At 39.6% G+C, this 27,983-nt stretch overlaps 1 protein-coding gene across 2 annotated transcripts in view; it reads right to left on the minus strand.

The window, feature by feature from the left end:
* Positions 1 to 27,983, minus strand: part of TNKS (tankyrase) — a 135,857-nt gene that overhangs the window by 57,753 nt on the left and 50,121 nt on the right. For both annotated transcript variants that reach the window (XM_051617485.1, XM_051617484.1), the window contains exons 4-5: positions 9,535 to 9,571; positions 8,588 to 8,663 (exon numbers count right to left, since the gene is read on the minus strand). In XM_051617485.1, coding sequence (XP_051473445.1) covers positions 8,588 to 8,663; positions 9,535 to 9,571 — 113 coding nt within the window. The remainder of the gene's footprint in view (positions 1 to 8,587; positions 8,664 to 9,534; positions 9,572 to 27,983) is intronic.

Here is a 27,983-nt window from a genome sequence, read left to right on the forward strand (position 1 = left end):
TGAGAAGCTCAACATGAGCCACCAGTATGCGCTGGAGCCCAGAGAGCCAAGCCCATCCTGGGCTGCATCAAAAGAATTGTGGCCAGCAGGGCCAGGGAGGTGATTCTGCCCCTCTACTCTGTTCTGGTGAGACCCTACCTGGAGTACTGGGTACAGCTATAGAGCCCTCAGCACAGGAAAGGTATGGAGCTTTTGGACAGGGTCCGGAGAAGGGCCATGAAGATGATCAAAGGGCTGAAGCACCTCGGCTATGAAGACAGGCTGAGAGAGTTGGTGCTGTTCAGTCTGGAGAAGAGAAGGCTGTGGGGAGACCTTATAGTGGCCTTCCAGTACCTGAAGGGGCTGCAGGAGAGGAGGGGAGGGCTTTTCACCAGAGAGGGTAGTGATAAGACAGGGGGTAGTGGTTTTAAACTGAAAGAGGGTAGATTTAGGTTAGAGACCAGGAAGACATTCTTCGCCACGAGGGTAGTAAGACACTGGAATAGGTTGCCTAGGGAGGTTGTAGATGTCCCCCCCCTGCTTCCTGGAGGTGTTATTGTGCAGCCTGGTCTAGTGTGAGGTGTCCCTGCTCATGGCAGGGAGGTTGGAACCTAATGATCTTTGAGGTCCCTTCCAACCTTAACCTTTCTATGATTCTGTTCTATGATTTTATGTGTTACCCACTTTGACCATGCTTGGCTGATGAAATAAGACAGGACCATAGCATAAGAAAGGGCACAACTTGTCACTATTTCTGACGAACCTGAATTCTGTGAACAATCTTTTTAAACAAAATGAAAGGGTGTTTTAAAGGCAAAATAGTGTGACCATTTTTAAATGTTCTTTTTATCTGTGTAGTGCATTGGATGCTTCTGCCCCACACATATCATAATAATTATGGTATGTGATGTGTAGCCTTTTCAAAAATGTTGGCAATATCACCTTTTTCATGGTGCTCCATTACCATAATCCAGGAAGGACCTTTATTTTTGAGTGCAAGGCTTCAAATATTTAACTCAATTATGGATAAGTATAACTGAAGAGCATAAAACCATCCGTTTCTGATCTACAATTCTTATTTTCATTACCGAGGCACATACTCATCAAGGGAAGAGTTGCTTAGAGGACTTTAGTCCTTCTTCTTCCCGCCATCAGTCCTCCTAATTATAGCCTACATAAAGACAGGCTCAAAGGTTGTGAAGCCCTTCATCCAAATCAAAGTTGGGAGTATCTACTTTGTTGAGAAGCAATCAGTCACGGCCAACTTTACGCTAGCAAATATGAGCTAACAGAGAACACTGTTATCACTTATTTTGATAACTGTAGTACAAAAACACAGTAATCATATATCATGAAGCTTCTGGCCAGCCTTTGCAGGACCACAAATGAAGGGCCCAAAATCTGCACATTTCCCATCTAGGAGAGTACTTTTATAGTACTTCATCAAAACCAGACTGACACTTTATGCTAGTAAGCAGCAAGTGAGCAGATTCAGCAAGGACTTGTCTACCCAGTTCCTCTGGAATAACAGTTTTCCATTTACTCCATGTGGATCTGTCTTTTTTTCTGAAATAAAGCTACATTTTCTAGCTAAACAATGTATGTACTTTTTTTTTTTTAATTAAATTATTAGACTAATCAAGGAGAAAGCACATGTTCTCAACCAAGAATATAAATGGTCAACTGTTTACCTGGTTTCAACGCATGACTCCTTTGCTCCTCTCCTCTGCACAAGTTAATTTTTGTTCCAGATAAGCCTTGAGACTAGAGACTTTCGGTATTTCTACAAACACCCCAAACAGTGTATACCAGTGGGAAAAGCTCAGGAAATCTTGGTGAAGATAAGATTTACATTGTGATACTAAATATATTACATGTGACAAAAAAACCCGAAACCCACATGCATAGAGTACCTACAGAAAATCAGGCATACCCTTAGGTATGAATAAAATGCATTGCAGCATCAAGTATCTGATCACAAGTCTTACGCCCAAATATCAATCTTTGTTTGTAGAAAAGCATATATTTTCACAACAGTTACACACTTTATTATACATTAAATAATTTATTCCAAAAGATGTTCCACAGTCATCTGAATATAATCTGTACACCATACATTTATAGAACAAAGAGACCTATAGGTTTATGTGGTATTAGTTTTCTTTTTTATCACTGTAGCACAAGAAAAATGCACACAATTGTGAAGGTTTGTGTTGTCACATGCACACAATTTGTTCAGAAGTCTTGCAACGGATGGCATTTTTCTTTAATCCCCAGCTCCTAGAGCCAAGGTGATTAGATGAGAATCTCAAGCTCTGCTGAAGTCTGTAGGTTTAATAACTGTGAAGAAAAAACTTGTGAAAATACGGAATGATCGATCAATACAGACTCAGAAGTTGGAAGACATATCAATTTTCTTTTAAACTGCAAGATTTTTAATGAAAAGGCTTGAGAACAACCAGAATTCTGGAAGAGGGGCTGACAAATGCACTTAACCAGCAATAAATTGGAGACTCCCTGGTAAGAGGATACATAACTGAATGGATGTTGAGTTGTCCAATTTCTATTTATCAGCCATTTGTTTACAAGCTGATCAAGCTGGTTGCATATAGAGAGAAAGAGCAGAGAAAGCAAGAGCAGGAATCCGCAACCCATCCAACACAAAGTTATTTTATATCAGAGATGTCCCACAGCATGAGCTGAAAGGTACTCTGTCCTCTTCAGAAAATGCACATGTGCAAGATCTTGTGCAGGGGTTGCTTCAGGCCAAGGATGCTGGTACTCAGCACAGCATTACAGACCTTCTCAGAGTTGGATTTCTTATCATCTCCCCTGTATCTATGAACTGTGCACAAGAAAAATGAATGTCTATATAGAAGGAAGGAATGGGCTAAAGAAACAGCCTCAAACCCTAGAGGCAAGTACACTTCCTTCGACTCAAAACTGAATGCAAAGGCCTGCTACTAGTATTCTGGATCCAGGGTTTTCTACATTTGGTTTGGAAATGTGTAACAACAAAGGCACCGGAGAGGTATAACATGAAGTATTAAGGGCAGGTACTGGAAGCTATTAAGGACTGAAAACCAGGAATAAACAAAAGGGGCACTAGGAGCCAGAAGACTGCAGTGAAATAAAATTAAGTAGGACTCTGAACATGCTAGAAATGATCCTTTAATAAATAATTACCTATTATTTTGTTTCCCAGGGAATCACTGCCTCATCCACAGTGCTGGATGGTCCCACACCGGGGAAGAATAGAATCATAGAATCATAGAATCCTAGGGGTTGGAAGGGACCTCGAAAGATCATCTAGTCCAACCCCCCTGCCAGAGCAGGGTCACCTAGAGTACATCACACAGGAAGGCGTCCAGGCGGGTTTTGAATGTCTCCAGTGAAGGAGACTCCACAACCTCTCTGGGCAGCCTGTTCCAGTGCTCTGTCACTCTTACAGTAAAAAAATTTTTCCTGATATTCATCTTAAACCTCCTATGCTCCAACTTGTATCCATTACTCCTTGTCCTATCACTGGTCTTCACTGAAAAAAGCTTAACTCCATCGTCTTGACACTCACCCTTTACATATTTGTAAACATAGAATAGAGATGCAATGTCTGCAGGCTCCCTAGTTCATTTGCTGTAGAAATTTCTAGTTTCTAAGGCAAGACACAGGGAAAGAAGACACAGGAAAGAAAAGTACATGGTGTGGAGGAATTGCATCCATTGCTGCCTTCTGGTAGTAATTCCTGCCTCGTGCTGAACAAATAACTGAGACCGAGCTGTTCACAGGTAACAACACCATAGTATACTGTTTTTCATAGGGTTCATATAAAATGTCAACATAAAAACAAAGCAGAAACAGATCAATGGAAATTACATATTCAAAATATGAAGCATGTATTTTATTTTACAGAAAAACAATTGTTCTGTGTTCAAAATATCAGATATTTGCTCTACTTTGAAAGAGAGGAACCTTGAGAAAATGAGCAAAATAAACTGAGTAACTCCTGACCTGAGGAGTTAGGTTTCCTTGCACGAACAGAAGATTTTATTCAATTGAAACCTGAGTATTTTAACACTGGCATGATCTGACAATGTGTAATGTGCTATAGAAGCAGGATACTATATTCCAGCAACAATCCAACTTCAGAACAAAAAATCCAGCCTCCCATTGCTTAATAGCTACCACATCAGCTTGATGCAGTTTACTTTGGAAAGCTACCAGTGATGAAGTTTAGTCTGCCTTGTAGAGAAGAGTTCTCATCTGAATTGCTAAAAGCAGTCTTTCCTTATTTGCTCAGATATTTTTGTGTTTTAAAAATGGAGGCAATATAAATTTCTTCCTGAAACACCTTTCAAGTGCCCACAACAGCTTTCCAAAGGAAATGAGAGAGCTTACAGATGGTTTCAACTTAACCTGCAACCATGGTACATTGTTTTAAGCCTGTCTTTTGCCATTAATTACTGGATTAAACTGTGACAGTTGAAAAATCAGAAATCCAGTGCCCATGACAAGACAATCCAGCTTTAGCTTCCAGTGGCAGATAGGAACCTGTTGTTTTAAAACAGTAAAAAACATTTTTTGAAAATTCACCCACAGCTGAGTCTAGAAAAAGAAACTCTGAGAGGAAAATAAGTCTGAGGAAAAAGAATGGGGGCTGTAAAACAAACCTCCACAGCCTTTATGTAGCCACACACCTTTATGTAGACAGACATGCAAACAGGCGGCTTTTTAACAGTATGATAGATCAGTATCATCCATTAGCCATTACTGCTATAGACTGCATAAAGACTGAACAGTCTCAACAGACTCTGGCAGTGCTCAGAGGCTGGACACAGTGAAATTTCAGACTCACTGGTGTCCAGGAGCATTTTGTTTAAGTTCTGTTTTGACAGAGCAAATACTTTGCAAAGCAATCTGAACAGAAGTGATCTAAGATGCAACTTCTGTTATGCACAACACCACATCTTAACAATTGTGATTTTTCAGTCCCTTTCTAGAAAAATCAATGCAAGACTAAATGGCAAGGAAAATGATTATATTTCAGCTCGGGCATTGCTTTTTAAAAAGCAAACAAATGGGACAGTTTAAAGAAAAACAGTTCTTGTGACATCTTACCCTTGTGTAACACTCATTTGCATGCACTGTACTGTACAGCTCTGCACTGTATGGTTTCGTACTCATACTCTTCGTGCCATCACATATATTCAACAGGCACATAAGTCAATACTTAATCAAAACTCAACCATTACCTAGCTCAACGAAACAGTTGTTTCTCTGAGATATTACTGTTGATTTTCCTTGGTCATCAAAACAAAATTCCATAAATTATAGAGATCCTTGGCATGGAGGAATGCTTCAGCTGATGTGTAAAATTGTTCTCTCTTTTGTACACACTTTTTTCTCACTCAAAAAAAAAAAATAATCACAGAATCAAGGAATTGTCATGGTTGTAAAAAAACTCTGAGATCACCGGGTCCAACCATCAGCACACAAAGAACCACCAGACACAACCAGCCACACAGACTCCACCAAAAAACATCCACAAAAATGCCCACAACCTCAGCCACTAGCGCATACCCTGAAGTGCCACATCTACACATTTCTTGAATACTTACAAGGACAGTGACTTAACCACCTCCCTGTGCATGCTGTTCCAGTGCCCAACCACTCTTTCAGTATAGAAATTCTTCCTAATATCCAATCTGAACCTCCCCTGCTGCAAACTTCAGGCCATTTCCCCTGGTCCTGTTGTTATTTACTTGGGAGAAGAGGCAAACACCCACCTCCCTACAACCTCCGTTCAGGTAGTTGTAGAGGTTTCCCCTCAGCCTCCTCTTCTTTAAAATAAACATCCCCAGTTCTCTCAATTGCTCCTCATATGACTGCACAAGTAGCGATGGAGAAGAATTCCCTCTTCAGGCAACAGCTGAAGAGCATCAGTAATTTGAATATTTCCACAATGCCCATATAATCTACGTAAACTGTGATTTGGAGGAGAAGCAAGTTCAATTTTCACTCCTATTCAGTCTTTGACCTCTATGCTAAATAAACCAATGGAGTGATGGTTATCAGCACCAGCTGTAACTGTTTTAGCAGCATGGACTCCTGTCCAGTAGGAATCAGACTCTAGCTATGCATACTCTTCAAAAAGGTTGCAAGCAACACACGGAATGCAGTAAGCCTTTGTTATTTCCAACCTGAGCTGGTTCCAAATCCACAAGCTCATGTCGGAGTTTTCTAGCCCTTCTATCCATTCTATGAAGCAAACCCCCACAGCAGACATGGTGCCTGAGAAATCCAGGAACTTCAGATGTCAGTATGCATGGGAAACCAGAAATCCCCAGGGGGGAAAAAAGCAAATTGCATACAGCAATGAAATAAGCAATATTGTGATTAATAATATCCTGACTATTCTGCTATTCCCTTTTAGTGCAATGGGTATAAGATGACAACTTCTGAAAACACACCCCTCAAACTACGAAAAAACACTACCACCACCTGCTATATAGAAAAACGGGGACTCAGTTTCCTTACCTACAATGCTAAATGTTTTCCTCATCAGCGAAGTGCTGGACACCTCAGAAATGTGCAAAGCTCAAGCACACACAAACTGGAGAAATGTGTACACAAGAATTTGTGGATAGTACTGCAGAGTAAATGTGATGCTGACAATCTCAGGCCACTCTGCAGAATCTGTACTTCCTGGCCCTGACAGCTGTGTTAAGTCTGTGGCCTTACACTGTGATAAGTTCGAGCCTTGAAAACTAAAGGGATACGCAAAAAATAACTACAAAAAGCATAAAGGGATGCAAAAGCCAACTTTCAAAATGGACAAATTCTCAACTGGTGTAAAGCAGCACAGGTCAATTGCAGGCACCTACACCAGTGAGAAATTAATTTATCAGAATGCTAAAAAGTTAACTTAATTTGCAGCACAGCTCAGAATGATTAAACTCCAAATGATCTTGCACTAGTACAAGACCTGAAAGCTTTGCCTTAGAAATTAAATACTTAACCATTACATACCACACTTGCTACAGAGAATTACTTCACCTTAAACAGTCTGCACACATATGATGGGGGAAAAATATATCTGGTAGACATCATTAAAAAAAGCTAATTAATATGAATGGCAAGCCATCCTAAAAGGAGTTTTAATAACCAGTGCATTTAACAACCAAACACAAATTATCCCAATGTCTACACTGATTAGCTTTAGATGCAATATGGATTATGAGCTTTGTCCATAAATTTTAAAACTAATTCTGAGGCTGCAATAATACATAAGTATTTTCCACTAGCTTAATATGAATTTTTAAAGCTTTTTCTGGTTATTTTTTTTAGGCTGACAAATATTGTACATGACACATCTGCAAGGGCTTATTCATCTCTATATCGACAGAAAACAACTCTGCCCTGAAATCAATAGTGATGGGGACTCAACTACTCAGTAATGCACTGCTGTGTATCACTATGCTTAATTATAAACCAGTGTACTATTAATACCTAAATACAAATTCATTTAAATGGTAAAGACTTAAAAAAAGGAAAGGGAAATTAAGAACTACGGGCAATATGTTTCATCTTAAAATACAGGGAATATTTAATCAGTTCCACCTGATGAACTAAATAAAGCTGAACTAAATAAAGCCCCTGTTCACTTGCATTACAACTGAGAAAACATTTTAAAATGTGTACTACAAATAGGGAGGTTTTCACAATGGAACTATATTTCTGTAAAGCATATATTTTTTTATAGCCAGCATAAACTGGCCTATCTCCATTGCTTTCAGTAGAACCGGACTGTTCCACAACAGCTCCAGAATGGGCAGAGATTTACACTATGCTCCAATACACTCCATCAAAAATAAACAAAACGATAAACGAAAGCACTCCCATGCTTTCCTCTCCAAAAGAGAGATGCAATGTTACATGTGAGAGACGTTTTTAAGAGATGCAGATTAAGAACATTCTGGTACACGGCAAAACCACAAAGAAAAAACAACCAAAAAACCCCCAACAGTTGTAAATCCAACAGTCTAGACAGACCATCACCAACATAAAAAAATCATAGGATCTGCTTCTCACTCCGTATGTTCTTCCCTCCTCCAGTTTCAGCCTAACCCTTAATTTAACTCATTCAAACATCCCTGCCAGAGAAAATCAAAACAGTAATAACGTATTTAAGAAAATGTAAGTGTTAAGCATATCAATACAATGCCAATCTATGTGGCAGGGCATTAGAAGCTAAGCTGAATGCCAACCACCTTACCCAGACAATGTTCAGATACAAATAACTTTCCTCCCTTAGTTATTTTATTCATCTGCAATAGTACATTTTGTTTTTCTTATAAAAAGTCTTTAGGTTTCACTTTACATGTATGCCAGGGCCTGACATTTAAAAGAACAGACACATAGAAAATTCATGTCCATTGACTGTTGATCTGTCACAACTGCCAAAATCAAGTACAAAAGCTTTTAATTTTATAGTGAAAAGACGTAAAGGGCTTTATCCCCTGTACACGCTCTTGGTTTATACATCTGTTTCCCAGTAGGGTTAAATTTGCCTTTCTTGAAGAACAGAAATATAAAGCATGTATTAACTTACCTTACGCCCATCACTTGCATGGCAGTTCACATTTAAAGGAGTCAATAAAGCCATCAGTTTTTCTTCATTACCACTCCTGTAAATGGGGAGGAGAGAATTACAGAAAGAGGGAAAAAAGACCGAGCTCTTTGCAAAAATTTGCTAAGGAGCTGGATATCAAAGTATAGTATACTGAAATCTATACTCTGCTGGGGTGAATTTTAAATGGCTAAAGGATCTTCAGAACATTTCAAAATCAAAGGTAAATACAGAAAACAATATTAAATTTGCAGTTGTGTATTACAAAAGATCATGCAAAAACACCTCTTAATTTCTCTCCTTAACCTCGTCTTTTATCTTCTTTATCTAATTTTACAGATCCTCTGAAAGCCATTTGTCAAATTAAATGTTCTGAATCAAATATGTTTTCATAGCATACGGCCCATAGCGTTTGAAACAATCACATAACAACATCCAGAATTTTTTTAGAACGGTTAACAGTCTATATAAAATGGTCTTGTGCTGTCATAAGGAAGGAGGAAAGCATCTTTGGAATATATGACTGAACTTTATGCCTTTTGAACATAGGTTTCCTTATGGTCTCTTCTGATGAAGTCTATTTTCAAAATATAACCTAAGGTAGCAGTAAAAACCAAAAGAAAAATTGCAATATTTAAATTGTCCCTAGAAAAGAGCAGTCAAGAACAATAAAGAGGATTTAAGCAGCTTAAGGCAAAAAAATCCTCAATATTAACCTTATAACCACCATCGTGGGGGATTTCAATTACATAAACAGGCTTTTGCATTTGTACCAGACTGGAAAGTCCAAAGAGATTTATGCTAACAAAGTGGTTTGTCTGCATCATTTCATGGAAAGACAATGACAAAACACTACTGTTTTTTTAAAATCTCTTTTCCTCTCCTGCTTCCACCCCCAAAATATGCTTTATATTATAAGCAACACTCACCTAGCAGCTTCCAGGAGTTCGTCCTTCTTGTATTCACCTAAATGATTGCAAAATATCATGCTGTTAGCATTTGGCAGAAGACAGATTAAGAAATGCAGCAGGAAGCAAATACAGAATTAAAACAGAGAAGAGGAGAAAAAAGCCCACACCCCGCTGGGTGATGGAGCTGTGACGTTAGCCAGCTTGTGAAGGCAGCATCACCAGTACCTTGGAGACGGGCAGCAAACTGACGCATCTCCTTGTCCAATCCTCAGATGGAAAGGCTTTCTTTGGACAACCAATGACTGCGAAATCTTGTGTCCAGAAACACAGTCCCGCTGATAACAGCATGTCAGCTGAAGACAATGTCCCCACCCCCTGCCCTATTCAGTATGTCACATTATACTTGGGAAGCATAATAAATTCTGAGACAAAAGCGAGGCAGTGCGGCATTTTAAGAGGTACAAATTACTGATCTCCAAAGCAGTCAACTGCGTACTTGAACAGTAACATGAGATTTCACCAAGTTCTTCAGGAGAGCAGTGATGATTTTAAAAATTCCAAATACAATCATTATCAGCCACTTCCCGAGAAAATATGCATTCAAAATAAAAAGCACAGACAAAAGAGCATGAACTCACTAACAGATTTTGTTGTAAGACTCTGGGATTAGAGATAACCAGGAGTAATGTAAAAGCAACATTTATATTTGAAATTCTGAGTTACAATAGACAACGCAGCAGGGTTGTTGCATCACAGGATTAAAATTGCACATGAATATCCTAAAAAAGGCATGGAACAAGATGACCTGTGGAATGAAGATGGTATTTTACAAAGCTGAATCGTGATGATATTGTGTAATACAAATTTAAAGGCATTTCAATCATAAATTAGAAAAACAGCTTTTAAGCAGCTTCATCATGTCACAGAGCAGAGAGTATCCTAAGAGCCAAAAGACATAGGGCTTGAAAAACATACCATATACCACTTGCCAGAGAATTAAAGCCCAGAACACTAGAAGAAAAACCAGAAGACAAGCTTCCCTGCAAGAAAGAAAACAAATTGTGCTGCCTCCTATGTGTATTTGTAATAAGCTGCCAGTGAAACTCTAATCACAGGTGAAGAAAGGTGCTGGGCCATTGGAAATATCAGATCAGACTGCAGGTAAACTGGAAGGCTCCTCTGGAAATTATATCCCCCAACAAATAACTTATCTAGGCTGTGGGAGGAGAGTTACAGCTCTGTTCCACGGGAAAAAGCTTGGTTATTTCCCCCCATGACAGCTCCTCTGGTTATCAGCAGATGGGGACAAGTACCACAACACAACCAGCCACCGTCAGAGCTTTAAGGAGCCCCATTCAGTTCACCATCCTGCCTTCACCTCAGAGTAAGGAAGAAGAGGGGGAGTTCACACAGCCATGCACCTTCCACCCCATCCCCCCTGGCTGCAGCTGAGGTATTCTCAAAGGCAGTATCTGCATGTCATCATATTGATGAATTTTGTGTTTAAGTGTTTTCTGCAACACGTTCAGCTTTGGGAACTCGTAACAACCTGCAGTAAGGAGTTCCACCACACGACCCCTCACACTTCTGTGTTGCCAAACCCCAGCAATGGAGCAGATGAGCTTAACACAAAGGCGAGGAACTGAAATTGGCATTTCAAATACAGGCGGTGAAGGTTAATTTAGCTCCTGGAAGAATTTATACATTTGTCTTAGTGAAAACTTGATCATTAAACAAGTGAAATGACACAAAAAGTATGATTGCCCTTTGTCTTGCTGCCACCCTCCAGCTTCATCAGAGAGGGTTCCTGTCCACCACAGGCAATTGCCTTTTCAAGCCTTTTAATTGTAATGAAGATAAAATACCGGGCACAATTGTGAGTGTTTCAGATCAGTGGTGAGTGAAAAGCTCTGGCCAGCACGCGAGGAGGAAAAAAAGACACTTCATTACTCCTGCATTACTTGCACCACAATCTTAAACAGCTGGATTTCCTGCAGGAGAGTTATTGGCCTGTATTATATCAACACTTCAGGGACCTAATCATATTAAAAGACCTGTTTGCACATTCTCGTTTGGCAGTGCACCTAGCAGACTTAACCAGGCTTTTGAATACTCTTAGGTTAGACAAGTATAATAACATTTTTCCTTCATGCTCAAAAAGCTGGTACTTTAAAACAGAAAAGCCCTTCCCCTCAAATTCCTTGACTAGCAAAAGCATTACTGACCAAAAAAAATGGAAGGCTGTGGCTCTTGATTTAGAAATGTCCCACTGAATGCCTAAGTAAATCAGTTACTTTAAGTGGTACTTTTTAAAAAAGGTATTCACAGATACCTTAAAATCATACACGCCATTCTTAACATTCATTACAGGTCTCTCACCCCACGATATGGATTAATATTATCTTGTAATTGGCTACCTTTATTACTCACAATGCAATGCAACACCTAAAATGATACAGGCACATACAGCACACAACCAGATTTGCTAAAAAAGGCCAAGTGCACTCCACATGGCTCTGCACTCCTGGCTAAGAATGTGATGAAGGGGAATCCCTTGGCCACTCGAGCAAGCAGCTGGTGGGATGCCACCTAACCGAGAGAGGGCTGGCTGACCGCATGTGGGAGAGGTGAGTGGCACTGCCTGCAGGGCCAGGTGCTGCTGGCCCAGGCTGCTTTCCCACCAGAGGGCTCTGCCAACACAGCTATAGCCGTTTGGCTACAAAGCTATCAAAGGCCATCCTGCAGCATTTGGCCACAGCTACTTAATAAAATATTCATTTGCAAAGCATTTGAAAACAAACCATGCGTACTTGGGGTAGAGATTATTCCTGAAGTACAAGAATACAGACCATCGACCTCATGTAATATTTCCGTACAAAGAATGTCAAACTGACTTGAAGCAAGCTAACAACCTCACTTACAGACCTCCTCTGGGCAGGTTCGGATTTATATTTTTGCAAAAGGGCATCTGCAGAAAAAAACACAAGTAACTGTCCAAATTACTTCCAAATCTCTTAGCAGTTGCTAGCTTTCAGAGAAAAACTTCTTTCCAATCAGTGTCAATAACAGATTTTTGGGAGTGGTATTTTGGATAGCACAAAGCTTATCTGCCAGAGGTGTGAATGTTAGTTGTTAGACCTTGTCACAGAAGATCAAAACTGAAATACAAGGCTGCAAACAATTTTAATCTGTTTGCTCTCCATCCCTTCCACCACATCTCAATTCATCCTGTCCTTTTTCTGTTTCATGGCAATTCAACCTGCCCTTTTCTGTTTCATGGAAAACTCAAACATCATATGGCCACACCACCAGACACATCTTGCCACACTAGGTAGGTGAGAATTTGCCAGGCATGACTCTCTTCTACACTCAGGAGAGCCCAGAGGGTCAGCCCAGAAAGAACGCCTGCTGCTCCTTGACCCAGCAGCCCACGAGAGCAGCACTGATTTGCTCACCTCTGCATGCTGGGCAGCTCAGAGACAGTCAGCCTGGGAATTCCTGAAGGTGAGGACAGACGGCTGTTAAATACAGAGTAGAGAGAGCTATACCAAAGCAGTGCCCTGTTCCTATTTTGTCAGCCGAAAGCTCCTAAGCAAGCAGAAACTGCTCAGTGTCTGGTATTCACTGCATCTCATGAAGTTCATTCCCTACAGCTTGCTCAGTATCCTTTAAACCATAAAGTTCCCTACTTGCTCCTAGATCCAGATCATACTGCTGCTGCTCTATTTATGTTGGAACTAGGAAGGCACCACTGGTAACACAGATGAAATCAGTCAGTCCACTTCTACTTTATTTCACTAGCAACTGTCTAAATTACAAAACTACTAGATGAGTCTGTAAAACATGACCATCATATACACATTCCAAGACAAGAAAAAAAATCCCAAATTCTGGGAAAAAGCTAACATAATGAATAAGTCCTACTGTTTATAGACAATATAACCTTATTTCACTCTCTCCCAAAAGTAGGGAAATTTCATCTGACTACTGAAAAAGCAATCTTAAAAATCTACCTGAATGCATAGCATAAACCAACAGTGCTTTCCCAATGCATCTACACTAAGAAACGAGGTGAATTGCTCTACTCTCTCCTTCTACATGTCAGCTAATACAGAAACCAGCCAGACCCAAAATGTCAACCTGGACAAACCAGTTTTTGCATTACCATTCTAAGGTGTCAGTTTTTCACAACAAGGACAATTCCCTAAAAATGAACACAACACCGATTAAATCAAGCCATCGTTATCCAACGTAACAGCAGAAACTAATGGGGAAAAGATGGATGAAACTATTTTTGACCAACATGAAAAACTGAAGAGGATGAACAAGTTGCACATCATATGGAATCACAGTTGCAAATTTAAATCCCCAGAATACTGATTAACACTGAAAAATATTACACTAGCCAATGGTACCCTGCTTCTCTGATATGTGACAAAAGGACATAGGCCTCATGAATATGCAACGGCGGCCATGGGTTGCAGACAGAAGATATACAAATACTACATAATCACAGACTAATTGAGGCTGAAGGGACCTCCGGAGGTCCTCTTATCCAAATCACCTACTCAAGCATGGCCACATAGAACAGCCTGCCCAGGACTGTGTCCAGGCAGCTTTTGAGTTTCTCCAATAATAGAGACTGCACAACCTGTGCCAGTGCTCAGTTCCATTGAGCTTGACTCATTAACCTTCCAGCTGGCCATCTCTTCAGGACCTCCTGTTTCTTTCTCCACAGTTGCAGGCCCAGCAGCACGGAAAGTAAGGGTGAAATCTTGCTCCATGGCAGCTCTACATTTGAGTTTGATCGTGTGTAGACTATGGCTTGTTGTTTGCTGCCTAACCTGAAAACCTGAACTACCACTTTTCAAAATACATGTCCCACACTAAGATTGATGAGGTAGCTGTGAATGGCCTAGCAGTTTTTTTTCAAATAGGTATCCATAATTCATCAGCAACACAGTGGACACAGGTTCTCTGGCACAGCAGTAGCGACGGCAGGTATCAGAATTTCTCCTTTTTTCTCCTGTGTGTTTCTGGTGCCTTTCCAACCAGGTACTCTGCTAGCACAGTAATGCATAGTACTGCATGATGCAGCTGGGGGAGCTGAAAACTGATTTCCCCACCAGATTCGTTACTTTGTTCAGTCCAGCCCACGGCCACCCAAACAGTTGCTGAGAATGAACTACCTGGGCAAAATGGAGTAGAGAGGTGGGAGGGGAAATACAGACTACATTTGAGTTCGCAGTGCTACAAAGAAAGCCATCTATGGACCAGAAACCAGAGGTTAGCAAAGAAATAAGCATCATAGAAGTAAATTAAAATATAGCTTTTTCTCTGACCCTCCAGGACTTGACACATTTACAAGCGAGCAATGAGCATACATCCACATATGCCATCCTTTTTAATCCACCTCAATCTTTGAAGTAGTATTTAAGTATTTAAAGAAATACTCAAGTTGTAATCAGAGCAGGAGGCTTTTAGTGCTTGTGACAGACTACTGTAGGTTTGTTTGGGGTTTTTTTGGGCGTTGTGCTTCTTTGGGGTGCTTTGTTTTTATCTGTGTTTTTTTTTTAAACATAGTTTGTCAAGCAAACTCAAATTTTATTTTCAATATGGCTGCTTTTGGAATGGTCCAATACTCAAATCCCTTCTTCCCATTTAACTTCTCTTATATGTAAAACAGGTGAGATTACAATACAGTTAAAGCAGAGCAAGGTATTTTTATCACCCAAAAAGCACAAGGTTGAGGATTTTTTTTTGTTTCAGGCAGCTATTCCAACAATTTAAAAAAAAGGGGGGGTGTTGAAATAATATCCTTTGAGAAAACTGAGAAATACAAGAAATACAGGAGAAGGAAGAGGAACAAAAATAATAATTTCAGATTATTAAACACCTTTACTTTCCAATTGTTCAGGGTAAATTTTTTTTAATTCCTCTTGCATTTCTCCACTCAGCTGTTTCTCACAAGTAAATGGGCTAATTTTGTAAGCTGTCTAGTAGGCTCCACCAGGAACACAACAATACCCTAATTTTAAGTTCTGGTCACAGATAAAAAACATCAAAGCAACTCTACTATATGCAAGTGACAGAAAAGCAACTCAGGAGATAATGTCTCCATGAAAAAGTTGCAGTCAAGGTGGATTGTTACCAAGGAGGAAAGGTTTGGTACTCTTGACTCTGCCTCTTCACTTGTAGGTGAGTCAGGAACAGATTCAGATTTGTAATTGAAATTTAAAAGCTAAAAATGGCTCAGCTAACAGTGAAGTGCTCTAAGGGGCATGTTTTAAATGGGGTGGGAATTACAGAAATAAACAATCACTTTGTTTTGTCCGCAACTCTACCAAACCACTGAGCTAGCAGCATCCTACCTGGAATTAGGTGGACAGAGCTCAAATCCAGAGCATTCCTGGTTTAGTCTTTTAGAAACAGAAAGCTGGATCTCTTCTAAGGCCTGGTAGGATGCAGCATGTCAAGAAACCTGCAGCTTTGTACAGTGCAGAGTGGTAAAACCTTTGCTAGGGTCTCAAGCAGTGGAGGAGGTTCTTGTCTATTAAGCCACCAATTCATATTACATAAGCATAAGATACAGCAGTTATTAAATGCCATCTTCATATTGAAATATAAATTGCATGAATGTTATGGGGTTTGGTTGCTAAGCAGTATTAGGTGGCATATCAAAATGGGTCTTCGGCGCATGCGCAATTATTAATTATTAAGTATACATTTGGCACATAAAATACTTTTGTTTCTCAGAAGAGCTCTTTTCAGTGGTGCTGACCTATTTCTTAAAAAATGCTATCAGATTTTCTTCACCATACAGTAGCAGGAAGATGAAAAAGTCCCTTTGTCAGAGGGTTTCAAGTTTCTTAACTCTTAAAACATAAGATAAAAAAATGAAGCCAAGTCAATCACAGCAGTCAAATAGAGGAATCTGTCCTTTCCCTGCATATTACATTGCACTGCAAGACCAAAATAATTTTTAAAAAAAACAAACCAAACAACCAACAACCCAATAAAGCAACAAAAAATCCCCTAAAACCACCCATCATGTAGTAATCCATACTATCATCTTTCCTTCAACAACGCTACCATATCTTACAATATTACATCATTTCTTATGAAATTATAAATCTGACAAATCTTCAAAAATTCTTTAGTATACCTGTTCAAGTAGTTTCAGTTTCTTTGTATTAGAGCATGCTACTCATATAAACACCGTGCACACATCCATTTTTTTATTCTTAGTGTGTGAAACTTTATTTTCAATACAAATGCACTATTTCAGAATGCTGTACTTTTCTTGAAAACACACCACCACTAATCTGTCATGTCTTCAGATTGAGACTGGAAGAGGAAAAAGAACTACAGAATGTTAAGAGGCTGGGGAAAAAAATCCAAACTTTATGCAATTCAAAACAAACTGGTAAGAGGGAAAAAACTAAAGGGGTTGAGACTTATCTTTTCACCAAAGTTCAATACTCATGAGATCTCTTGCAAAATACACATGGAAAAGAAATTTGATTGTTTTTTTCCAGGGCTATTGAGCCTTCCCCATCACCCACCCCTTTATGCCTAAAGCAAAGGTAACATTCCAATGGCACTCCCTCTTCATTTCTTGTATTAATTCCAGCTAGCAGCAAAAACAAACCTCCACTGTAATTCCCACTACTCTGGCCATGCTTAATATTAATAACTAATAGACTGTGCTATTCCATTTTTCCAGGAACTACTTCCTTTTCATTTTTGTAATATGACTGCAGATGTGGTTTTGTCTTCCAGATTTCTAGGAAATCTAACGTAAGACAAAGGACAAATAAAACCTTTGTCAAAGACTTGAGTACAGCAGAGATGGATAGACAGCCAAGTATATCCAGAACTGAGCAGGAGAAATAAACTGCTTTCATGTCAGTGCATCATTTTCAAAATCCAGCTCCCTACCCTCTCCTGCCAAACAGTTTCCCCAAAAACAAGGAAATCATTTTATCCCCCATAATATTCTGTAAAGAGAAACAGCAGAAATACCTATTTATAACTGACACAAAGCATGGAAGAAAACTAGCAAGAAAATGTATACATAACCCTCAGGAAAGCCATACTGTACAAAACCAAGCTCCAAAATCATGCTCCACCATTTAATCTTCCTCTGAAAAGAACTCCAGAGTGAATGTGAGCCCACTAAATTTTGCAAACTCTCTGATTTTCCTATTGTAGATAAAACATGATAGGAAGCTGGGGACAACGTGTCTGAAAATCTATAGCTGGATTCAAAATGGAAGCAATTCTATTAACCAAAATATCTATATTCTCCTAGATATAGCAGATGTGACAGATTTTGTACTACCCATGTGTACAGATTTGAAGTGGGGTTTTCAGTGTTTGCTAGAAAACTAATATGAGATATGAAATGTACCTGTGTACCACAGTACTTTTTAAACAAACTTGAAATGTTTTTTTACTGACTAGTAAAAATACCTGAAGCTACCCCATGTATCCAAACTCATTCTACAAGCTTGAGAAAACAGAGGCTGACACCTCATAAAACTGTACAAAAAAACCCTGAAATATTTCCTATGCCTGCTGGGCCAGAGAGTAGCAAGCAGAAGGAAGGAACTCCTTTGTAACTGAAGGAAACACAGGGCAAACATGTTGAACACAGCAATAGAACCATCTAGCTGTATTTTGGAAGATAGATTATATGTATTAACAAGACCAGAGATATAATTAAAGGGAAAAAAACCCAGTCAACTTATTTTAATGCAACACTCAAACAAAGTACACAAAGTAAATCCTTACCAAAAGAATGTCAAAACAGAGGTAACAGATTTTGTTATAATGTACAATTTTGTCATGGCAAACAGGAAACTAATCTGCCAGCAGTTCAGTTTTAAAAATATGCATTTCCCCACAACAAAAAGGCTAAAAAAACCCAACTGCTTTTCTAATTAAAGCCATATAAATCAAATAGTTTTGCCTCACTACTGTGGGCAATTTTTCCCTCCTCGTAGGTTTTTATTTGCCATTTTAGTGTCAAAAGATAGTTGGAAAATAAGGGAAAGTTTGGTATATTTTGGGGGAGAGAAGAGCTCAGCACTTCCCTCTCCACATCCCCTACTCAGGAAGCTGTAGAGGGCAATGAGGTTGTCCCTCAGCCTCTCTCTCTCCAGACTAGACAGACGCAGAGCCCTTAGTCACTCCTCACGAGTGACAAGACTACACTTTTCATTTCTTCAAAAAATAACTCCTTGCCCTAAATGCCAGTATGGTTCCCTAAAAAGACTGGGAACAGAATAGCACAACAAGAAAAAATAAGGCTGATGGAAGGAAAGAAATACTAACTCATTAATTAAAGACGAGAGCTTTAGCTCACCAGACTGCTGTAATCACGTTTCACCTCTAAAGGAGATAATTTGTTCTTCAATTTTTCATGTATGCACAGGAAGTTTCATCTGACGCAATACAGAGCTGCCTGTTCAGGAGACACCCTACACAAGATGATGACTCTATGGAAACCAGTCATCACTTATGTCCAGCTCAACACTGTTGATACACCACAAGCACTTTGCTTCTTTTGCTCTGGAAAACTAAGAACCAGGACTGCATTGTCACAGGTATATTGCTGAATAAAGACTCTTCCAACCAGATTCTTCATTGTGAGGCAGAAAGGATATGCATAACTGCATGTACCCTCAGCATGACAGCTCTGCAGGTTTCTGTGCAGACCTGCAGTGAAAAGTAGTTTAATTACATTCTGCATCATGTAGGGAAAAATACTGGTTTTCATTTTCAGCTACTTTCAGTAATTCTCTATAGACTTAAAGACTCTGCTTACCTGAAATAATTCAAAATATAATTACCTAAGAAGTATCCTTATATTCCTCATTCATCATAACCCATTAATCATCCTAAATATCCTCAAGAAAATACATTAAATGATCCTCTTATTAGGTAATAGGATTACCAGCAGCTCCTAAACCAGCTGATTTTGTCAGTGGCTTTATTTCAAAGTTATTCTGAGGTATCCTTAATTTTTAACTTCCAAAAAAAGTAATACTGTAAACCTCCATTTGAACCAAAATAAAAGAGGACCATGCAAGAGCTAAAAGAGGTTTTCTCTCCTGCATCCCAGGTTCAGTATTACCATTTCTTCCAGAGAGCACATGCCACCAAGGAGAAATAATACTGTACCTTCCCCACTGTCAGCTTAGAATTCCTGTTTATCCATTTCTGCTAGAGCCCAGTTACTGTTGCAGGAGATGGTGAGATTTATTACTAAGAGACCTTGGTTCCTGATGCTGGCTTTCCCTTTTTGCCATCCTCTGTGCATACCTCAGCAGCGCAGAGCGAGGACAGGTTATAGATGAACTGGGTCTGTCTTCAGAGGGGTGGACAATGAAAACTGTAGGAGAAAGAACAAACTCCCAGAGAAAGGACAGCTCCTGCTGGATCACATTGTGCCCTTAGAACAGTTCTAGAATGTATGCATAGTTTAGCATGCTTTTACTACAATCACAATGGTTTTGGGTTTGGATCAAGGACAAGGCTGAAAAGGAACAAAGGAAATACTCAAAGGGAGGGAGTACTGAAATTTTCTGGTTTACCTTTTCTCCTCAACAGTCATATCAGCAGCCTTGACCTCTGGCTGTGGACTACTGAAGACATCCTCTTTTCCTTCCGTTTCTCACCTGCAAGATGCTACTCCTAACCTTAGCAAAAGGAGAACATCCTGCATGGAAAGGTACAGCCACATGCAGCATGAACCAAAACGCAGGTATGTCATAAACTATTTTCCCTCTGACTTGCTAGCTCTCCAAGAGGAAAATGCTGATCTACCATCTTGCAGTAGTGCAGATAGACAAAAGTAGGCAGATTCTGGATATGGAGCTACATTTACCCTGCCAGCAATCAGGAACAAGTCTCCCTGTATAGGTCTACATGACTTCAAGAAAAAAGATTCATCCAAAGGCAAGATTTATTGGGTAATTAGACCAACAATTTCTAGAACACAGAGTTCTCATGTAATAATTTGAAAAGGAGTCACTTAAAATACGTATCTTTAGATGTGTGGGGAAGACCAACATAAACTGCAATGCAAAGACATTCTCTCCACTCTTAGACAAGCATCAGATTTAATATATGACTATGCTGGTAACTTTTTTAAAAATATTTTTCTATCCCTCTAGTTTTATTACTTTTTTTTTTTTTTTTTTACAGATAACAAAAAACTCAGTTGCCTTTAATCTACTGGAAACTGAAAAAGTTGTTTACAAAAGATTTTTTTTCCTACGATTGCTAAAAATTAAATAGAAACTGCACATCTCTTCTGTCAGAGAAGATCAATCTTTCACGTCCAGGGCAAGGGATGACAAGAGACTAAACCAGTAAAGCCACAAAAGAAATTGCATATCATGGAGAAAATAATGTCTCTTCAATCCTGTTTGATTTGCCCCTTATTTTTTGTATTTTTTTATCTTCATAACAAGAACAAAAGACCTAAGTTTCTCCACAACTGCAAAACGGACACCCAGTTTTTTGGATGGTTTTGCTAGCTGGCAGTTGTCACTCAGCACCAGATCATCTGCTTAGTTTCAATGCAGAATTGCCTGTAACAGCTGAGATTTACCCTGTACGCAAAGGATAACTGAAATTTTTATTCCCTACATTCATTCCTGCAACAGCCTGGCCACAGAACGAAGTCCTTCCTGAAAAAGGTTAATTCACATATAGCATACCTTGAAGTGAGATGGCTCTTGACTGGGTGTTTAGCAGTGTATGTAAATGAAGCTGTCAAAGCAGCCTACACCCTGCCTCACACTAGGGACAGGGTACTACAGACCCTACCATCCCAGTGAAGTCAGCAGAAGGAGGTTGAGGAAGGAGCAAACATACCAAGCTGCTTGCGAATTTGAGCATGTCACCGATTGCAAAAGACAGTAGTATTTAGCTACAGAAGTGATGGTGCTTAATCCTCTAAGCAGAGTAATAATTATCATTATTACTACTACAATAAAGTAGCAAGAATAACATGGACACGCAGAAATGGCTTTTTAAAAGGCTAGAATTAAAACAAAAGATTCAAATATACCCTCTTCTTAACTTTTCACAGGAGAGAGTCTCAAGGCTCTGTCTTCCTTCTCCACTGCAAGCAGAAACAGAGCCACTCGAGCAAAGTGCACATTTACAGAGTCCAGCTCTCTGCACATATAAATTCAAATGCTTTTCAGAATTGAGTAGCCCAATTTTGCTGGATTTCATGCCATCACGTTTGTTTTTTCTTACTTCTGCCACTCCCATGTTACCTTCCCACAAGCAAAAGTAGATTGCAGAGAGAAATTATGGGGATTCTGCACAGCAGCAGTCATTTGTCATTGGAAGCAGCTGCCTTAGGGTTGCCAGTGGCAGATGTGAGAATCCAAGGGTATTAAAAAGCACCGATATGCATCATAGGTTTTTTTCTGCTTTCTTCACAACGTTCATACTGACAAGCTCCTCTACCTACAATCATATGAGGCTTATTCTCCAGAACAGCTTTCAGCCTCGTCAACCACTTAGGTCACCTGGCTTGCCTTGTATCACACACACAAGCATAGTAAGAGGATGATTTTGTTGAAGATAGCAGTCAAATGAAAGTTGGTAGTAATGCTGCAACTCCAGTCTGCTACTTGTTTAAGGATACAGCTACTTCTCTGCCCAAATTGAAAGAATAAACTGAATTCTGAATCTATGCCAAAATATTCTTGCCATTACACAAAATAAAGTTCAAATAGACAAGAACACTGCATTCTTAAAAGGCAAGCAAAACCAAATTTGCAGAGCACAGAAGGAGGTGGACCATGATGCTCTATGGCCAAGAAATAATCTAATGAAGTTATGTGCTGAAAATGCTACTAAACCAGCAGAAAATACAAAAGGTTTCATTGCAAATCAAAAGAATGCCCTCAAAAAAGTAAAGTGCTCACTTCTTCTGGGACCAAAGGAAAATATAGGGCTATCAAAAGAAAAGATTCCATTCAAAAATCTACATACTTTTGGCACCCTACAGAAGAGGCAACTATTTCAAAATTATAACATTTCAAATAATATGCTTGAAAATGCTATAGTCAGTCCTCTTATCTCAATGCAGTGCAGTACTGAACTGGCAGGGTTGATCACTACATTAGCCAAAGCAGTGTCAAGGCTGCCATTAGACACAATTACAGACTGCATTGTAACAGTAAGCTAAAAAAAACCCCTTTTGAACCCAGCCAAAACCCCACACAAAAGTGTGATATGACAAGGGAGAGACAGGTAATCCAGAATGATCAACATCCACTTTGTCTGTCCCCATGGGAAGAACTGAACCAGGCCAGACAAGGTTAGGAGATTCTGCTCCAGGAGTCATGCCTACAAGACTCATTTTTCTCCCAACTATGCAGCCTACCTGGAAGCCTTTCACAAGTCACAATTCTTTATTAGTCCTTTCATCTTTAGCATATTTATGCTGAAGAGTCACCTTCTTTTTCCTTATTGGACTTTCATCATTAACTGCTCAACTCACTGCAATATCACTATGCCATTAACTCCGTGACTATTATTTGCACCTAATTAAAAAAAAAAAAAAAGCAACATTCATAATATGCTTTTACTAATTTTGCTAACTGTTCAAGCTTAGATAACAAGATGAGCCATTTTGTATGCTCTGCTACTTTGACTCATGTCCACTTATCTGTCTTTACTTCACAGCCGCATTTAAGCCTCCCTCTAAATCAGTGGAGAGAGACAGAGGACTGGAAGATCTCCCTGTGCTAAGTGTCACTTCTGGCACTGGAACTAGTACCTACAAAGTGGCCATTAATACCTTCAGGCTGGAAATTATTAGGTTCATAGCTAGTACAGGAATGATTTCTGAACTGGGCTCTCAGAAGATGTTCTGTAGTCAGTACTCTTAACACTTGCATGCTAGAGCACCGTCAATTTATTAAGCAGGTTATATGTAAGATTATCTGCAACAACACAGGTCTTAGACCAGATGATACAGTAAGTTTCATGAGGTTCAACCTCTTCTGCTTCTGTTTTGAAAATTGTCCATTTCCCTGGTTTTCGTAGATCTGACCCTCAAACGTACAAAGACTCATTAACTTTGCTCTGGCAGTGTAAAAGAATCCTGAAGCTCAGATCTGGTGATCCTTTAAGGCTCCCAAAATATTAACAAGATGACTTTAAACAAATGAATGAAAAATCAATTCACCCTGTAGTTACCTTAACCTTTTAAGTTCAGTCTTTCAAGCTTAATTCAGTTATTTTCCCTTTTCATCCGAACTTCAGATCTTATTTCTATTTTTCTGCTATGAGAAGATCTACAACTGAGAAGCTGTAGATCATAAAATGCCTATTCTGAGTCCCCAAAATAGTATGGTTAGAACACACTAAAGCAAGTATGCTTAACTTTAAGCATACATGTGAGCATCTCTATTGACCCTGACGTTCTCATGTCTAACAAGCTTTGCTGAACTGCAGCTACAAAAGAAAGGCTATCACATTTTCTTTACCTCAAAAGTCCCTTGCTCTTCAGCTCAAACCTGCCCTGAATTGAATTTTGGCCTGCTGCCCTGCACTGTGCTGCCATGCTCCACTGCAAACATAAACCTACTTCAGTAAATGTCAGATTATCATCACTCTCAAGAAGACAGTATTACCTGTTTATATTTGTAGACCTCTTTTTGCATTGCTCTGTGGTCTTTTACAGAATGCAGAAAATACAAGGCCGCACACTACTTCATTAATCTGTTGTTCAACTCGTACATTTTGCCTTTTCAGCGAGGCCAACTGAGCAGCCCAAACCCCTAGTAAAAGGCACCTCTGCAACCACATAATCCATTGTTATACCTGGTTCCATTAGCACAGTCAACATTCCTTCCTGAAATGGTTTATGCATGCATTTTATAACAGTGGGGCAGCACAATAATAATAATAATAAAATTATCAGTCTATCTAAAGCACTTAGAACCCTATAGGAACAATAAGCAACTGGGAGTTCCAAATTATGAACATCTGGATTCTTTCTGCACTGCATAGAGTGCCAAGTCTTTTCCAAGTCAGACAAGCTCGGGCAAGCACTCCTCTCAAATTCCTCATGGCACAGACTTGATTCTGTCAAGCAGTTTAACTCCAAACCTCTCTAACCTCTCCTTGTTTGTCAAGCAGGGAGAGGTGCACTTCAACCCTGTGGACACCTCCAAGAAAGGAGGAAAACATAAAAATAAGTTTCAGATTGTCTGAAAGTGGTTTCAAACATAACTTTCCCAAAGTACATAGGTACCCAGAAACATAGCAAGGAGGCATTATAGAGAGAAGTATGACAGGCAGGAAAAAGAAACAAAACAGGACAGAGACACAGCTGGTCCAGGACAAGATAAAGTAGGGTTGTAGGCAGGAAAAACTTGAATACTGACACATAAAGAATCCTCCAGGGGAATTAACATGTACAAATATTTTTTGGTGTGTAACAAGCCTCAATGAATATCATCAGCATATATCAAACAAATAAAATATTAAAAACAATGACTTTGCATCCAAATCCATTCCAAACACTTAAGACACCCTGGATTGTGCTCATAAAACTAGTCACTGGTAAATGCACTGTTACAAGTAAAGTTCTCCTATCTACATTCACCAATAGTAAGACAGTGCTCAAGGCAGCCTTTCTCTCAAAAGACCATACCTGAGAAACAGGACATTTAAACCATATTCATCTGACAACTATGATACATGCAAGCATACACTCATCATGGTGAATATATTCAGGATTTGGAGACATTCTTCAAAATCTTCACCCCTCGAAACTACAGCAAGATTCATAGCACCTGCACCCATACTTAGCAAACACTTGCAAAGACTGAAGAAAGAAGAGCAACAGCAGTACTGCAACCTGCAGTGTACATGTGTGTTTATGCAAAACACAAACACCAGCAAATTCATACTGATGCCACTTCTCCATTTGTTTAAAATAAAAGTTTTGACTGCTTCAATAACATAGCATTAAAAATAGTATAGCAGGATCAAAAGCATTAGGGACAATAAATCAGGCATTAACAGAATAAAAAGGAATGTGATTTAAGAAAGCTAATCCTGTGAGAAGAAAGTATCTTCGACCACATGTAGAAACACCTCTTCATTTTTCTAACAAAGGCAAACCCAAACCATGAAACTGCTGTAAAAGTCTGGGTTAGCTCAATGACCTGAAGATTATAAGCAGAGGGCTGGAACAACGGGGGCTGACAAAGGTATCTCTGATACTTCTGAACTCTGGTGTATTTATATAAGCATTTTATTCTAGATCTGGAGAGGGCTTTCAAAGCAATTTTCTTCACCCAAAAAAACCCCAAAAAACATCAAAACCAAAACAACTTTATAAAACTGTTTAGAGTTGTTGACAGGAGAGTCAGCAAGGCTTTCTACTTCCAAAACAAGGAACTGAATCTGTCTCTTAAATCTATTTGACAATATACAAATTCAGTACACTAAGGCTAACATGAAAAACACCACAATTAGAGCAGAGGAGGATATGGAAAGATGATGATGGGAGAAGGAACATGAATTAGGGAAAAAGTACACAAAATAGATTCCAGGCATGTTAGTATCAGAAAAATGACCATGTCTACAAAAAGGAAAAGCTGTCCTTTGAAACTTCCAGGCAAAGCAGCAACAAAAGACAGAAAGAGCTCTTTAGTATTTTATAGAGTATCACCCTGAAATAGAAACTGAAGGCACAGATATAGCCACTAAATTTCACCTGTATATAAAAGGAAGGGTTGCTATTGTCTACTCAAAGCCAGGTCTTCTGACATGTCCAAGAGGGCCAAGAGCAAAGTATGCTAAAGGAAAGTTTCAAAGTTCTCTCCTACTACTAAGAAACTTAACCTTTATCTGGGACAAGGGCAGGAGCCTTGGAAGTGCAACAGCCTTTGTCAATACAGCATTTGCAAAACATGGTTACTTCAAAATGCTTCCCACCTTACCTCTTATTCCTGCTGTATCTTAAATCAAAGTGCAAATCCTACTACTTAGTATTCACCAGCTCACTTCTACCCTAGACCTGATTCTTTCTACCTCAAGCAAGATCCGGGGCTATCAGCCTATTAGGAATCCCAGTTACTGGCTAGGACACAAAGGAACACAGAGATGCAGGCCCACGTTGCCTGTGCAACTTCAATTCTGACATTTCTGAGTGTGTTTGTGTCCAACTTCAGATAGTTTTGTAATTTTTTTGCCCTCAGCCCTATATGCACTTCCCTAAGACTTTGAGGTTGGTTTAATTAAAGCAAAACTACAGAACAATTTTTTAATCATGTAGAACACTATTAACACACAGAAAGGATAAGTGACCTCCTGTTGAAAGTATGCCACTCTGCAGAACGAAATACAAGATACACTGGCAAAAAAAGGAAAACACAACCAGTAGCAACACCATGGGACCTGGACAAGAATTCTCTTTCAGCAGTCTTGATGGCACCTGAGGTATTTCAGAGGACGACTTGCTTCTAAGGTCAGGACAGGTTTTGGCAGACTGATAACTATCTATTAACTGGTCCCACAACCACTGCAAATACATTGGTCCCAGTCTCCCGCAATAAGGTACTTTTCTTGCACCAGAAAAAGCCACAGGTACTTTGTGCTTTCTGCATTGCAGCATATACACATTATGAATGGCTCTTGTAGAACTGTGTTAAGATCAAGGATAAGAGGGTCCTTAGGAGCAGTCAACATTGTTTTACTATGGGGAAGTCATGTTTACCTAACCTGATGACCTTTTATGAGGACATAACCAGGTGCATAGATGATGGTAGTGCAATGGATGTGTTTTATTCTGATTTCAGTAAAGCATTTGACACCATCTCCCAGAGCATCCTCACAGCCAAACTGAGGAAGCATGGTCTGGATGATCAGGTAATGAGATAGACTGTGAACTGGTTGAAGGAAAGAAGGCAGAGTTGTTGTCAATGGGACAGAGTCTAGTTGGAGGCCTGTATCTAGTGGAGTCCCTCAGGGGTCAGTACTGGGATCAGTACTATTCAATATATTCATCAACGACCTGGATGAGGTTACAGAATGCATCCTCAGCAAGTTTGCTGATGACACTAAACTGGGAGGTGTGGCTGACACACCAGAAGGCTGTGCTGCCATTCAGCATGACCCGGACAGGCTGGAGAGTTGGGTGTGGAGAAACTTGATGAAATTCAACAAGGGCAAGTGTAGAGTCTTGCATCTGGGGAAGAACAACCCCATGTACCAGTACAGGCTGGGGGCTGACCTGCTGGAGAGCAGTGTAGCAGAAAGGGACCTGTGGGTCCTGGTGGACAGAAGAATGATCATGAGCCAGCAATGTGCCCTTGTGGCCAAGAAGGCCAATGGCATCCTGGGGTGCATTAGAAAGGGTGTGATTAGTAGGTCAAGGGAGGTTCTCCTCCCCCTCTATTCTGCCCTGGTGA

The sequence above is a fragment of the Apus apus genome, chromosome 4, assembly GCF_020740795.1.
Source record: "Apus apus isolate bApuApu2 chromosome 4, bApuApu2.pri.cur, whole genome shotgun sequence".
NCBI classification, from domain to species: Eukaryota; Metazoa; Chordata; class Aves; order Apodiformes; family Apodidae; genus Apus; species Apus apus.